At 41.3% G+C, this 15351-nt stretch overlaps 1 protein-coding gene across 1 annotated transcript; it reads left to right on the forward strand.

Moving 5' to 3' along the window:
* The first annotated feature begins 3785 nt into the window (after positions 1 to 3785).
* Positions 3786 to 6744, forward strand: UCN3 (urocortin 3). Its single transcript, XM_090267999.1, has 2 exons — positions 3786 to 4019; positions 5798 to 6744. The coding sequence occupies exon 2, from the start codon at positions 5804 to 5806 to the stop codon at positions 6305 to 6307; it is 504 nt and encodes a 167-aa protein (XP_090124125.1). The 5' UTR covers positions 3786 to 4019; positions 5798 to 5803; the 3' UTR covers positions 6308 to 6744.
* The last annotated feature ends 8607 nt before the right edge of the window (positions 6745 to 15351 follow it).

Consider the following 15351-nt stretch of genomic DNA (forward strand, 5'->3'; position numbering starts at 1 on the left):
GAGCACAGAAATAAGCTCATGCCTTTATGGTCAAGTAATATTTGACAAAGGAGGCAAGAACATACAATGAGGTAAACACAGTCTCTTCAATAGATGGGAAAATTGAACAGATACATGCAAAAAAATGAAACTAGATCACCAACTTACACCATGGACAATAATAAACTCAAAATAGATTAAAGACTTAAATATAAGTAATAAACCATAAAAATCCTAGAAGAAAACATAGGCAGTAAAATTTTGGACATTTCTAGTAGCAACATTTTTTCTGATGTACTTCCTCGGGCATGGGGAACAAAGAAAAAATAAATAAACCAATGGGACTACATCAAAGTAAAAAGCTTTTACAGAGCAAAAGAAAACGTCAACAAAATTGAAAGGGAACCCACTGAGTGGAAGAACATATTTGCTGATAAAGGTTAATTTCCAAAACATATAAAGAACTTATACAACTCAACACTAAGAACACAAACAACTCAATTAAAAAATAGGCAAAGGACCCAAATAGACACTTCTCCAAAGAGAATGTACATATGGCCAATAGATATATGAAAAAATTTTCAATGCTGCTAGCCATCAGAGAGATGCAAATTAAAACCACACTGAGTTATCACCTTATGCCCATCAGAATGGCTATCATTAGCAAATCAACAGACAACACATTGCTGGCAAGGGATGGAGAAATGGTGACCCTCATGCACTGTTGGTGGGAATGCAGATTGGTGAAGCCACTATGGAGAACAATATGGAACCTCAAAAAATTTCAAATGAAACTGTCTTTTGACCCAGTAATCCTACTGCTGGGAATATATCTAAAGAAACCCAAAATATTAATTTGAAAAAATATATGCACCCCTATGTTTATTGCAATATTTACAATAACCAATATTTGGAAGCAGCCCACATGTTCATCAGTAGATGAGTGGATAAAACAACTATAGGACATTTACACAATGGAATACTACTCAGCTGTAAAAAAGAAAAATATATTACCCTTTGCAATAGCATGGATGGACCTGGAGAACATTATGCTAAGTGAAATAAGCCAGTCAAAGAGAGACAAATATCATATGATCTCACTTATATGTGGAATCTAATAAACAAAATAAATTGATGAACAAAGTAGAAACAGGGGAATGGATACAGGGAACAGACAACAGTGTAGAGTTAGCTAGAGGGAAAGACAGGTGGAGGAAGGTGGAAGTGGGCAAAGGGAGGATCAAAGGGGATGGAAAGAAACATTGCTTGGGGCAATGGGTGCATGATGCAGTGTGCAGATGATGTTTTGGTGAGTTGTACACTTGAAACCTGTATGGTTTTGCGAACCAATATCACCCCAATAAATTTAATTAAAAAATAAAAATAAAAAAGAATTAGTCAATCCAGTAGTATACAGAAAAGAAAAAATAGGAAAAAATAGGAATAAACCAAGGCAAATAGAAAATAGAAAGTAATTCAGCAGAAAATAATCCAAATACATTAGTCACCACTATTAGTATAAATGTGTTAAAGACTTGGTTAAAATGAAGATTGTTAGAGTAGATTTTTAAAATTTAAATAAATACCACTCAGAAAAGTATTTTGACACAGAAAGGACTGGAAAATAAACACCAAAAAATGTTAACCAACAGAAAACTGGAATAACTATTTTGATAGTTATTGGCATAGCAGACTTTAAGACAAAAAGAATGTTATTTGGCAGAAATGGGTTTGCAGTAAAATGATGAAAGGGACCATTTGTATGTAGCCAGCACTCCAAATATATAAAGTGAAAATGAACAGACTTAAAAAAAAATTTGTAAACCCACAAACACAGTGGGAGATTAGCACACACCCTTCAGCAACTGAGGAGTCAAACTAAAAATTAGTAAGGGAAAATAAGGGGAGAACTGAAAAACAAGCATGAAAATAATATTCTATGCCCATGTAAAACTTTATTATATTCTTACAAATACTATCCTGACATCAACCTTGTTAGAAAAATAGGGAAGGCAAAACCAGAAGCAGGAGCAAAGAATATGACCATTCCAATCAGACAGTCAAGCCAGCAACAGAGGCAGAAGTGCAAACTCTCCTTCCTGACACCAAGGCAAAACCTCTTCCTTATAAATCAAGCATCCTACAATTCTCTAATTCCTTTTTTCTATGCTTTCCTTATACCATCTAGCTCAAACATTGATTAAATAAATGATGTTATTACGATAAGTGCTTCGAGCACTTTAGAGAAAAGAGTTTTATAACTATAAGCCATTCTTATTCATCCACAAAGCCAATCAGTTTTTTCTTCCCACCCTGGACCTCCACATACTCTCTACAGGGTACTTACATTTCTAAACATCCTCCCAGTGCTGAATCCACAGAAGAGACCACTGGCTCGCACTACCAGAGAAAGTGCAAGCAGAGCAGAATGCCACACACAAACTTCAGCGAGAGCGGGAAGGGAAATCACTGTTTACTGGAAACGACACCCTGGTGGGTTTTGTTCACTAATCATCCTCTTTCTGTTCAAGACTCTGTCTAATCCTCCATTAGACATAGCCAGAAAGAGTTTGCAATTGCAAAGCAGATAGACTGCTTCTTGGGGTTTTAATCACAAAAATATTTAGGACGACATCCTTAAACCATTGCCCAGGCTTGCGAGGATCCCATGGGGCACCCTGCATGCGGGGGCTCCTGGGAGCATGGGCCAATCCCAAAGGGCCAATCCAAGATGGTCCAGTGGAGCCGATGGGCCAGCCTGTCTGGAGGAGGGGGTAGTGGTCTCATAGGACAGGCTCCAGACACTGACACCAAGATGTTGTTTAGTCCAGTGGAGCTTTGGCCTCAAGGGGGGACGTGTTCTAGGCAGTTGGGAAGAGAGAGTGCCGATTGGCAAGAAGAAAAGCCAATGTTTATTGTCTCTCTTTCTAAATACCTGCTTAAACTATGTTTAGAATAAAATCCTAACCTCTTAACCTGCATTCAGAGCACATCCCAAAATGAACCAGCATCCCAAACCCACCGCCCACCTATCTCCCACTCACCCTCCTGCCCACAAGTCCCTCTTGTCATTGGTTCTCTCCACCCAAACCTTCTCTCCATCTGAAGCCCTATGCTCTGCTCTCCTGGCACATGTCACCTGTTTTGAGTCTCTAGGACAGGGATGCTCCTTTCTGTGCTATGGCATTTGCCACTCTGAAAGTAGGCTCCATTTTTATGTATCTTTCTAAACTGCAAATATCCTGTAAGAACAGGGGCTGCAACTTCTTGAATTCCTGAAGGCCCTGGCAATATCTGGCATTCAGCAGGTGCCCTCCAAATACTGGATGAATGGATGAATAAATGGGAAAAATTAAGTGCTTTCCCACCAAAAGCTCTAGGTACACTGTGCCTGTCCCTTTGTGTGTCCTTTGATAACACAATTATATTGAGTTTTGTGAGACAACACTATGGGTCAGAATCCACAGGATTACAAGACAACAGGTGAACTTGAAGCCACCTTCTCTATTTTCAAAGCAGGCCCTGGCTGTAGATTTCCAAAAGGCCGGTTAGGGTGACAAGGATATAGAAAGCCTGAAAACTAGTAAGAATTAAGATGAGTAATAAAACTCTTCAGAGAAACTGCCTCTCAGTTCAACAGTGTTTTTTCTCTTTATCAATGAAGCAAGTTGCTAGGGCAGGAGGGGAAGTGAGAGGTGGGGAGGGCTGGGAGGAAGTGCAGGTAGGAGGGGTCAAGGATACACAGTGCCTGTCGTTTCCATGACGTGGACAGCTGCTTCTGGTTGTATTTTAAACAAAATCATCAGCATCCCAGTGTAGACACCACGTCTGGAACTACAACCCACCCTGCGATCTGTCACTTTGACATACACACACGGGGAGTGGAGCAGTCTCCATAGAGAGAAAACAATACAAGAAAAGGAGCCAGCGACCCCAGAAAAGACAGAAGTTCAGGGGGATGTTCCCAGGGCAGACCTCCTGGTCCTGAAGCTGTGCTGCCTCACTGAGCATCTCCATTCCAGAGGGAAGTCCACTTTTCGGTAAGATTTTGGTTAGAAACTTCTTTATGAAGGATGAATTTATTTGCCCGAAATTAGGCGGGAGGTGCTGGGTACTGGACAGAGTTGAGACATGAAGGTTGAAAGACAGTGCTGAACACCATGGTGTTTTAAATAAAGAGAAATGGCTCCAAAGAGACCATGGGGAAATTTCTAAAAGGGGTAAAATGATCCTCCTTTTGTTGATATAGAGACACCTGCTTTGAATAAATCAAAGGCAGAGTGGGTTCACACAAATCCATTTTTCCAAACAGAACTCAGTCATGAAATGAAAAGTGGCCCCGGGTAATAGTTTACAAATGAGGATGGGAGATAGTAGGGACATTCCCTACTGCCTGCAGGAGCAGAAGGATGCTTGCAATTATTGCTTATCATGTGCCAATGTCTTTCAACCTTCGTCATCTCCTTTCATTTTCTTAATACACCTGTGTGGCAGAAAATGTCTCCTTTTAGGATGTGGTGAGGGAATTTTCAAACCCAGGCCCTCTGCCTTCAAAGCCCAGAGTCCTTTCCCCATTGCTGCACTGGGGACATTGAAAGAAGGGGGCAGATATCTGCATGACTAGCTGGTACCATGAAGGGGAGGGGCCATAAAGATGGATGTTTGATGTCCAAGCATTCTTAGAAATCCTGTTTGCAATTGTTTCCTCAAACATAGCAATCCAGCAAACACACACACACATTCACACACACACTGCTTTTTAGAATGGATTAAATAATATGGCAGTAATACAAATTCTCCCAATGACCAGTTACCTACCTGTAACATGTCAGCTTCCCCCAGGCTGATCCTCCCTCTTTGGAGGAAGGGCCTTTCGTGTATAAACCCTCACTGCTCAGTTAGAGAGCAAACTGCTTAGAGGTATGTGAGTGAGTGAGTGTGTCACACAAACACTTTTACAAGTCTACAGAAAAAGAAAACGATTCACTCTGTACTCACTACTATACCTTTTGAAAAGCTTATAGCTTCCCTAGGTTTGCAGCCACATTTTCTCAAATGTTTTTAAATTCTTCATTCTTTTAATTCAACTTCTTACCAGTGTTTGCAGACAAATGGGTAAAATGGGGAATAACTGCCTTCCTTCTTACCCCATGCAACTGGAAAACAGAGCTGGTGGGGGCAAGATTATGGAATCAGGGACATTGCTTTCTGGCTTCACCACCCTGAAGCCTTTCCCTTGGAGTACCCTCTCCCTCATAGGTGCTCTGAATTTCAGGCTGGCCCAAGTTTCTAGGACTGGACTCTGTCACAGCTCTCAGATGTGTGCCTTTAAATGACCCAGAGAAGGTACTGCTGTAACAACTCTAAACAATGGTTGAGTTTGAGATATACAAGTGAGAAAAATATAGATGTGGAGCTTTACCCCTTAAATCTAAGTAGATGGGGCTCAATTCTTTTCATAGCAGGGAAATGTAAACATTTGTGGTGTTTCACTAGATGTGGTGGCAAAGGGACCCAAAGAATGGAAGAGGAGAAACTTGCTTAGGACTTCAGTGGAGAGCAAAGGATGGCTTTTCTGTGTGGAGAGTTTCTTTTTCTTTACCCTGCAAACCCTAAACAAAGGTAACAGTCAGGGGCAAATCTGCAACTCAGTTCTCTGAATTATTTGCGTTTCTAATAAATTTCTAGATGCTGCCGCTGCTGGTCCAGGGAATTGTTGTAGTGGAGCATTAACAAGGCTGCACTGGATTTTAACCCCTGTCCTTCTGAGCCTTGAACCCTCTCACAGTCCTTTCCACTTCCTTCATTTCTACCACAGAGAGAGATGCTCCTGCCAACCCACTTCCTGCTGCTGCTGCTGCTGCTCCTAGGAGCCCCCAGGATGGGTCTATCCCATAAGTTCTCCAAAGTGCAGTGCATCCTCAGCTGCATCAACACAGCCCTGCCTGAGGCCAAGAAGAGCCAGCTGGAGGATGCACCCCTGGTGAGCAAGAGAGGCTTCCCGTACTTGCACAGCCAGGACCCATCCTCAGGAGAGGATGAGAGGAAGGAGGAGGAGAAAGAGGATAAGAAGAAAAGGACCCTCTCTGGTCCTAGGAGTGGCAGTGAAGCTGGAAGCCCCCGGTACAAGTACCAGTCCCAAGCACAGCTCCGGGGGAGGATGTACCAGGACAAGACCAAGGGTGACCGGCGCACCAAGCTCACTCTGTCCCTTGATGTCCCCACTAACATCATGAACATCCTCTTCAACATTGCCAAGGCCAAGAACTTGCAAGCCAAGGCAGCTGCCAATGCCCATCTGATGGCACAGATTGGACGGAAGAAGTAGAATCGAGGCCAGCAGGAGGGTAGCCCATCAAGGACAAGGACAGAGATCAGGGTGGAGGGTGAGGGTTTGCCCACCAAGAGTTTGTATTTTGTGGCTGGTCCAGTTTTACAGGCTGCCTCACTGCTCAACCTCTCTGATTCTTTCCTTCCTCCTGCCCATCTCCCTCCTCTGCACAATACACAGATATGCGGTATTGTCCTACCTTCACGATGCGAGGTCATTAAGGTCTCTCTGTATGTTCTCTGTCTCTTTTCTCCTTCCCCACACTTCTCCTTGAGGAGCCCATGGCTGCGAAGGGGATAGCCAGTGCTCCTCTCCTCTCCACACACCAACCCCAGCCAACACTGGAAGACTAGGAGACACACTGATTACCACCCCAGCCCCAGATCCCTTCCCTACTCTCTTGCTTCCATTAAAACCAGTGGCTTCTTGAACCCCTCACTTGTTTCAGTTGCTCTTCCAACAGCCAGCTGCTTCCAAACCTCTGAGCTCAGAAAGGGAAAGCAAACGAGAGAGGACACAGATGAGTCAACTCCCCACCTCTCCCAGGATGGGAATGATTCTTAGAGGCCTTAGTGAGAGTAAAGAGCTTGGGAAAAATCAAACTGGCAGGACTCTGTCAGCTGTCATTCAATCTAGAGCCATTTCAATGGCTCTGGTCCCACCCATGGGGCACAGCCAGGGGTCTGCTACCAGAATGGTACGTCGGCTATACAGGAGAGGAAGCTTTCAGTTATCCCTCCTGAGAAACCTCACATCCTCCACGGCCTGCTAGGGGATAGAGCCACAAAGCACTTAATAGGTGCTCACTGAACCCACAGTAACTGCCCAGCACAGTGCTGGGCACCGGGGAGATACTGATGTGTGAGGCAAGGCCTCTGCTCTCCACGAGTCAACATTTAAGTGAATAGACAAACCCAAAATTTTAAAAAAGGCAAATACCACCATGGAATATATAAGTGATGAACTGCAAAGTGTAGCAATTGGTATAAAGAATATATGAGGAATTCAGAGATAAGAGGGTTTAATACGAGTAAAATCCACTAATAGTAAACCTCAGCAAGAACCCTCATGGCCTCCGGCAGCAAAGCCTGAGGGCCAGATTCCCAGAGAGGGACTGTGGTTCCACTCACTTCTGCCCAGTGATTAAGGTCATAAATACATAAAATGAATTTCTGCACAATGAAATAAATAATCTGCATGCACACCAGCAGCTAATGCTACCACCAGCAGCAGCAGCAAAGTCAAAATACAAATGAATGACAAATTTGGAAAAATACTTGCCACTCATATAAAAGACAAATGGCTTATTTATCAAATATATAAAGAGCTACTAAAAATTGAGAAGAAAGAAAAAAAAGAAAAGAAAAACAAGCAAAGATCTGAATAGGGTACTTGAAAAAAGTCATCAGACAATTAAAGTTCTTAAAATAAAATATATCAATTTTATAAAGACAATATAAAATATTTAAGAATGTTTATCTAAGATTGCAAAGAGGACCAAAATTCCATGTATATTTCCTTTAAAAGTGATTCTTTAAAGTTGTTAGACATAGCAATATGATTCACAAGCTGAACTTAAAAGTTTATGAAACAATTTGTTGTTTAGATTATTAATTTTAAAAACAATAGAAAAACCTGTAAGTGGCATTTTCTGTGTGTGCAAATGCACACACATGCATGCATACACACACACAGATTCCCTCCAGAACAGCAACACTCATATGAACAACTGAGCAGTTATTTAAGCATTTCACCAGTGCCCTCCAGTGTCTGAAAAGAGAAGCAATACCCATACATAAAAAAATGTTTAAGTACTTAGTAAGAACCTGATGAAAGTTCAAAGCACTACGCAGGAATGCACATGAAAAAGTGTTTCAGGCACTCAGTATTCACTACAATACAAAGTGCAACATACTTTTAGAGGTTTATGGTTGTTTGTATGGAAAATAATAAAATAATTAATAAGTAATAATGGAAGAATTAATGTCACGGTCCCCCTGGAAAAGTATTGAGACTTGGAGCCCCGTGCAGGCCAGGTGAAGGAAATGAAGGCTGTAAGACCTGACCAGAAAACTGGGAAAGCTGGGCGCATATGTCCCTCAATGCTATAGCCAGTGGGCCCCAGTGGGAATCGGGCCATGAGAAAAAATGCTTTATGTCCTTTGAAGCTTGCCCTGTTCTTCTGCCTCGCTTGATAGTGTTATTGTACCAGCAGCAGAGGTTTTAACTTTAATTCAAAGTGAACTTACCCTACTTATTTTATGGCCATCTGAAGTCTTTGTGTCCAACACACCCTGGCCTGAGGGAGATCTCAATGTTCGTTCAATTGTTATCCCTGAACAATATCTGCTTTCTGTAATCAGCACTGTTTAACATTGGTTGATGAGCTTTACATGCATGCTCTATGCCCTTAAGCTCACTGCACTCAATAAAAGACCTTGGAGGAGGGCAATCAAGGCATTTGTCTCTCAGACATTTGCCAGCCTTCTCTCCCCTAGCACAAGCTGCCTCAGAAGTCTTCATTTCATCCACGAGATCAGGGGATGTCAGCAGATTGGGGGGTCCCCAACAAATTAATTCTGTGTTTCACATACCTACAACTGTAAAACTACTTTGCCCGCTGAATCTTGGGGTGGGAGTAAATGGATAATACAGATTTCTCTGGTAGCTCAAAGAGGCAGAAGGAAGAAGAGTCCTAAGCAGCTACATGGAAAAGTTGACATCTGAACTGGGTTTGCAGTAGGAATTATATCCCATGGTCACAGAGGAAATGAGAGACAGCAATGAGAAGGAGCGAAGGCATAGGAGACGGAGAAGAATCTATGCTGAGAAGTGGGGAGAGTCTAGTTTAAATGGAATGCATGACAGCAAAGTAGAGGATGGGACTGGAAATTTAAGCTGGAACTAGTGGTGACAGGCTGTGCATGTCACATGCAGGAGTTTCCATTTTATGCCTAAAACAATGGGAAATCATTACAGCTTTGTATAGGGAGCAGAATAATCCAAGCTGTGCTTTTGAACATTCAGTCACAGAGTAGTGAGTAGGATGGATCAGGAAGACAAAGTGAGAGGCAGAAAAACATCTAGATACAAGTGTGCTAGGGACTGGGCAAGGATTTGATTACCTGAACTAGAATGGCATCAACAGGAAGAAAAAGGAAGGGTTTCTGAGCCCTGGCTGGTATGGCTCAGTTGATTTGAGTGTCACCCCGTAAACCAAACAGTGGTGGGTTGGATTCCTGGTCAGGGCACATGTCCAGGTTGTGGGTTCAATCCCTGCTTGGGTAACTACAAGAAGGCAATCAATCAATGTCTTTCTCTCTCTCTCTCTCTAAAGGCAATTAAAACATCCTCAGGTGAAAATTTAAAAAGTTAAAATAAAATAAAAGAGAGAGTAGTCAAAATAATAATGATGTTTCTTAGATTGCTTAACTGGGGAGTTGATGACATAAACAAGACAGAACACTAAAGGAAGAGAAAATTTCTTTGGAAGAAACTCATGTTTTTCTTGGAAGAAGTTAAGTATAGGCAAAACATCTGGGAGGATAGGTCCAATATGTTACATAGAAATTCCAGTATAAAACTCAAGAGAGAAGGGAAATATAGAGTTTTACAGTCACCCATATAGAGCTGATGTGGTTATGAATAAGATAAATGAAAACCAGAGAAGAGAACCAAGGGTGTCTTCATTAGGGGCAGACGATGGAGAAAAGGAGTCTGTGGAGGTGTCTGATGTGGAGGAGAACCAAGTAGTGCCACAGGAAGCAAAGGAAAAGTTTCAAGAAAAAAAAAATTAACAAAAACTTAAAAGTCAAGATAACTGAAGGCTGAGAAAGTTCTTGTTTTGACAAATCAGGTATGATCAATGGTTTTTTAAGACAATAGCTTCAGCAGAACAATGGGGAGATCACCAAATAACAAAGGCTAAAGAGTGAGCCAAAGATGAGCTGTAGGCAACAAATGTATATTCCTTTGAAAAGTTTGACAGAGTAGAAAGATGTGACAGTATGTTATAAGAGTAATAGAATCCAGCCCTGGCTGGTGTGGCTTTGTGAATTGAGAACCAGCCTGTGAGCCACAGTGTCGCAGATTAGATTCCCAGTCAGGGCACATGCCTGGGTTTCAGGCCAGGTCTTCAGTTGGGGGCATGTAAGAGGCAACCAAACATTGATGTTTCTCTCCCTCTCTTTCTCCCTCCCTTCCCTTCTCTCTAAAAATAAATAAATAAATAAATTTTTTAAGAGAGAAATAGAATTCAGAAAAAAGTGTTGGTTTTTTTAATGAGGAGACCTTGACATATAAGAAGAGAAAAAAAAAAGAAGTCAATGGTGAAAGGGAGACAGAACATATAAGAGAGGTTGAAGGAACAAGGTCATTTAAAGCAGTCAAGGAGAGAAGGTGCACAAATCATAAACGGCCTTGGAAAGAAGAGGTCTTTCTTCTAGGACAGTAGAGGATATGTGAAGACTCAAAATAATTGTAAGGGAAAATCAAAGAGAAACATCATAAGTTAAATTCAGATGGATGTGATTTAAATCAAGTAGGAAATAAGGTAATCTCCTGGTGCTTTTTAATCTAATAAATATTAAGTATCAACTCCATGCCTAATGCTGTAGGGACACAGATGAATAAGACAGTCCCTGCCTCAAAACACATTTAATTAGCACTGATACGCCTCAGACTTATTTTTTTAATTTTTTTTAATATGCTTTATTTATTATGCTGTTACAGTTGTCCCATTTTCTTTTCCCTTTGTTCCCCTCCACCCAGTGACCCCCCTCCTTCCAGTTGTTCCCCCTCTTAGTCCATGCCCATTGGTTGTGCATATAGTTCTTCTCAACATCTTCCTGTCTACTCCACTGCCTCCTACTATGCTTCTTAATTCCTGTACCATCTCCCTCCCTTTCCCCCCTTCCCCCTCCCTGCTGACCTCCTCCCATACCTATAATTCTTTCCCCACTCTCATTGCCTACTTAGTTTGCCTTTGTTTCAGTTCTCTAGCTTCTGTTGTTGGTTGTTGTGATACAGTTTTCATTTTGATGTTCATAGTTTTGATCCTCTTTCTTCTAAACAAGTCCCTTTAACATTTCATATAACAGTGATTTGGACCTGATGAACTCCAGTTTTACTTTGTCCTGGAAACACTTTCTCTGCCCTTCTGTTCTGAATGATGCCTTTGCTGGATAGAGTAATCGTGGTTATAGGTTTTTTCTTTTCATTACTTTGAATATTTCTTCCCAGTCCCTTCTTGCCTATAGAGTTTCTTTTGAGAAATAGGCTGATAGTCTTATTGGGACCCCTTTATATGTAATTCTCTTCTTCTCTCTTGCCGCTTTTAAGAGTCTCTCTTTATCCTTAATTTTTGACATTTTGATTATAATGTGTCTTGGTGTGGATCCCCCTGGGTCCAGTTGTTTTGGAACTCTCTGTGCTTTCTGGACCTGTAAGTCTATTTCCTTCCCCAAGTTAGGGAAGTTCTGCTTCATTACTTTTTCACATAATTTTTCAATTTCTAGTTCTTCACCTTCACCTCTGGCAACCCATGATTCAGATGTTGGCCCGCTTATAGCTGTCCCATAGGTTTCTGAGCCTCTCCTCATTTTCCTCACTTTTCGCTTCCTCTTTCTGCACTGGTTGACTGTTTGTTCCTTCCCAATGTTCTGATTTGTTGATTTGATTCCTGGTTTTCTTTCCCTCACCACTAGTTTCATATGTGTTTTTGTTCATTTCAGCAGGACTAGCCTTCATTCCTTCCCCATCTTACTTAAGATCTGCTGTTAGGTCTGTAAGCATTCTTATAACCAAAGCTCTAAACTGTGCCTCAGAAAGATTTCCTATCTGCTGCTTCATTAGATTAGATATTTGCTATCTGGTCAACTGTGTCACTGGGATTTCTATCATGATCTGTGCCATCCTGACAGTTTTGTGTTTACCTTTGCTTCCTGGGTGGGGCTATCACACCTCCTATGCTATAGGGGGTTGAGCTCTGTGCACTCATCACAACCAGGCTATAGGTGCACCAAATAGTCCCTGTAAAAAGTTTCAATATGTAAGTATGTAAGGGCTTTAAATGTTCTTTGTAAGAAGTAACAAGGACTTGCTAAAAGACCTTCGAAAAAGGAATGTAAGGAGTGTTATAGCAATTAGTGATTTATAAGCTAAAAGGACCTCAGCCTCTATCACCTTCCATTTACTTGTGTCTGGTTTATAACATTTGTGAAGGTTGTGCTTTGCAGAATGTCTAGCCCTTTGAAAATAAATTGCTTCGCAGGGAGTTTGTCCCTGGCTGAAGGGTTATGCTGCCGCTGGAGATAACCTTATAGCCTTGCAAATTTCTGTTTCTGTTACTGCCAAGACATTCCTGCAGTCCTACCCAACCTCCTCTTCCTAAGGCTGTTTCCCGCCAAAGAAGAAACAAAGAGACTGCAGCAGTATAAAAACCCAGCGTTTAGACTCCATTGTAGGTTGGAGCATGTTAGAGACCAGCTCAGAGTCTGCCCAACTCCTGGCCATCATTAAAAATCCTTTGCTTACTTTATACACCGCTTCCGAATCTTCAGTCTCGCCTATGTAGCCGTAACAAGGCGACCCTTCTCACCACGCTGTGGCGTTTTCTGTGGGAGTGGGGGTCCAAGATGGATTCCTGCCATTCACTCTCCACTGAGAGACTGGGAGCCTCCTCCTCCATCCCCACCCCCTCCGAGCCTCACAGTCCAAGGCAATGGGGGTCTGCCTTCCCCAGCATTGGGATCACAAGCTGACAGGTCTGGTGTGCAGCTGGGGGTGCTCCCCAGGCACTTCTCACCTCCCCTTAAATATGGGTGTCTGTGCCTACTGCCATCATGTTGTCATTGCTGCTGCTGCTGCTGCCAACACAGCTTGACCTCTCTGCCCTGGTGTCTCCCCTCCTACCTGTCCAGACAAGCACCACTTCTTTATAACTTCATACATTGGACTTCCATTTATTTTATGGAACTTCTGGTTATTTCTGGCTTTGTGGTAGTTGTATTCCTTCTTAATTGTGGAGGGAGATGAAACGTGTCAGTCTAGGCCTTCATCTTGGCCAGAAGTCTCCTGTGTTTGTTTGCATCTATGCCTTAGGTCCAGAGTTATTTCAGTCATTAGCTCAGGTGATCTCACTCTTTGAGGAAGAAAGGGCAAACATTCCCTCTCAACCCCAGATCCACATTTTAAAAAGAGTAAAGGGAGCTATTTTGTCAGGAGGAAAACTATGCCAGGTGAAATTATGGTGATGCAAGAAGGAATGAAGAGTAAGAATGAAGGAAAATCTAAGCAAACATCTACTATTTAAAAAACAACATTAATAATCAATGTCTTGTGGGGTTTAAAATATGTATGTCATTAAAATACAAGTTAAAAACACAAAAAGGCAGGGTAGTAAATGAAGTTGAAGTGTTTTATTATCTTTTTATTGCTCAGCAATGGTAAAAACACTAATGCACATCAATAAGTTGAGTTTGAATGTTGTAATTTCTAGAGTATCCACTAAAAGTACTTTAATGAATATTTAATAAGCTAATAGAGAGGAATCATGAATAATAAAGAAAAATACTTGGTAAATTTCATATTTATGTATGGCATGGTACAAGTACCAACACAAGTTAATCAATTCTTAGACTCACAAAGTCTTGGAACTGGAAAGGGTCTTAGAAATAACCTTGTCCAAGATGAGACTTTCATTATATGGGGAAGCTAAGTATATATTTCAAGATCTCATAACTGTAACAGCCCCATGAACTGGATCTATCTTTCCTAATATGTAGAGAAATATTTCTTTCATGTTACATCTTCCCTTTTACAGTGACAGATTTGATTTTTTTTTTTAAACAGCCTAAAGAAAAGTATTTGAGTCTTGATAAACACTCTCTAGGAAACCTAACCCTACAGCTCACAAGTATGTAAAGTGTCCATAGGCCATCAAATAGCTTTATTTACAATTGAGTAAGATAGATATGATTTTAAAATGCAAACATGAGAGACATAGGTTAATTGAAAAATAGAGTCTCCCCCACCCCTCAGTAATTTGGACACTAGCATAGGCTCCTTCAAGTGTTGAAGGTTTTCTTCCACACTTAAATAAAGAGCCAGACAATCCACTATTAGTCTGTTAGATTAGATGAAAGTGACAGTCAAATTCACCAAATCACTTCCTTTATTTGGAGAAAAAAAGTATATATGTATATTTTTTTCTCTAACTTTCCTCCAAATGTTTGATAAAGCAAGTCAGAGATGAGAATGAGAGTCATATTCATTACCCTGTTACTATAATAGAAGTATTGGTGCACCTTAGGATTAACTGTCCTTGGTTCCAAAGGGAACTCTGGCATGACAGTATTTTGGTGTCAGCATAGATTGAGCCCTTGGTAGAGGGCCTTGGAAGCCAAGGCCAAAGAAGAGCTAGCCAAATACTCTGAGATTTGAGGGCTGAGCAAAAATTCACTGGTAGTTGTGTGGGCAAGAAATCCATCTCTTCACAGGTATTAATATCTAAATATCATTTCCACTAAACTTGTTGTCATTGGTCTCCATGGTGACAATGGTGTGAGTTGAAAACCAGCAAAACAGTACATTGTTCAAATGAAACTCTTTAAAGCCACATCTCAGGACAGAGATTTGAGTATATAAAAGTATCCACCAGGAACATATGAAAGATTGAGCAGAAGTTCTGGGGTCCAGGTGGCACATGTAAGAAGGTGGCAGCATTGCAGTTTGGTAAATCTCACAATAATACATACAACTTTACACCTTCAGCCAAGGCTATAGGACCTACTAGACCAAAAGCCCTGACCATGTCGGGGCCAAGAGAGAGAACAACCAGAGGACTAAGGCTAAAAGGTAAATACCACAGATGAGTGAAGTCACCTAAAAACTATCTACCATCAGCTCAAGAGCAACACCAGCCCAAGCAAGCACCTTTGTAGTATCTAGTTCACCTTAATTTCAACTGTTAGGCTAAACATTGTGAATTTTTAAAATCTGGCTAGTGATTTTAATGCATTTACAGTTTTTTTTCCATTTTA

Source organism: Furipterus horrens, unplaced genomic scaffold (assembly GCF_987537825.1).
Source record: "Furipterus horrens unplaced genomic scaffold, mFurHor1.1.pri manual_scaffold_2, whole genome shotgun sequence".
NCBI classification, from domain to species: Eukaryota; Metazoa; Chordata; class Mammalia; order Chiroptera; family Furipteridae; genus Furipterus; species Furipterus horrens.

What these genes read in the sequence shown, in the direction of transcription:
- UCN3 (XM_090267999.1), top strand. Translation starts at nt 5,804, where the DNA reads ATGCTCCTGCCAACCCACTTCCTGCTGCTGCTGCTGCTGCTCCTAGGA.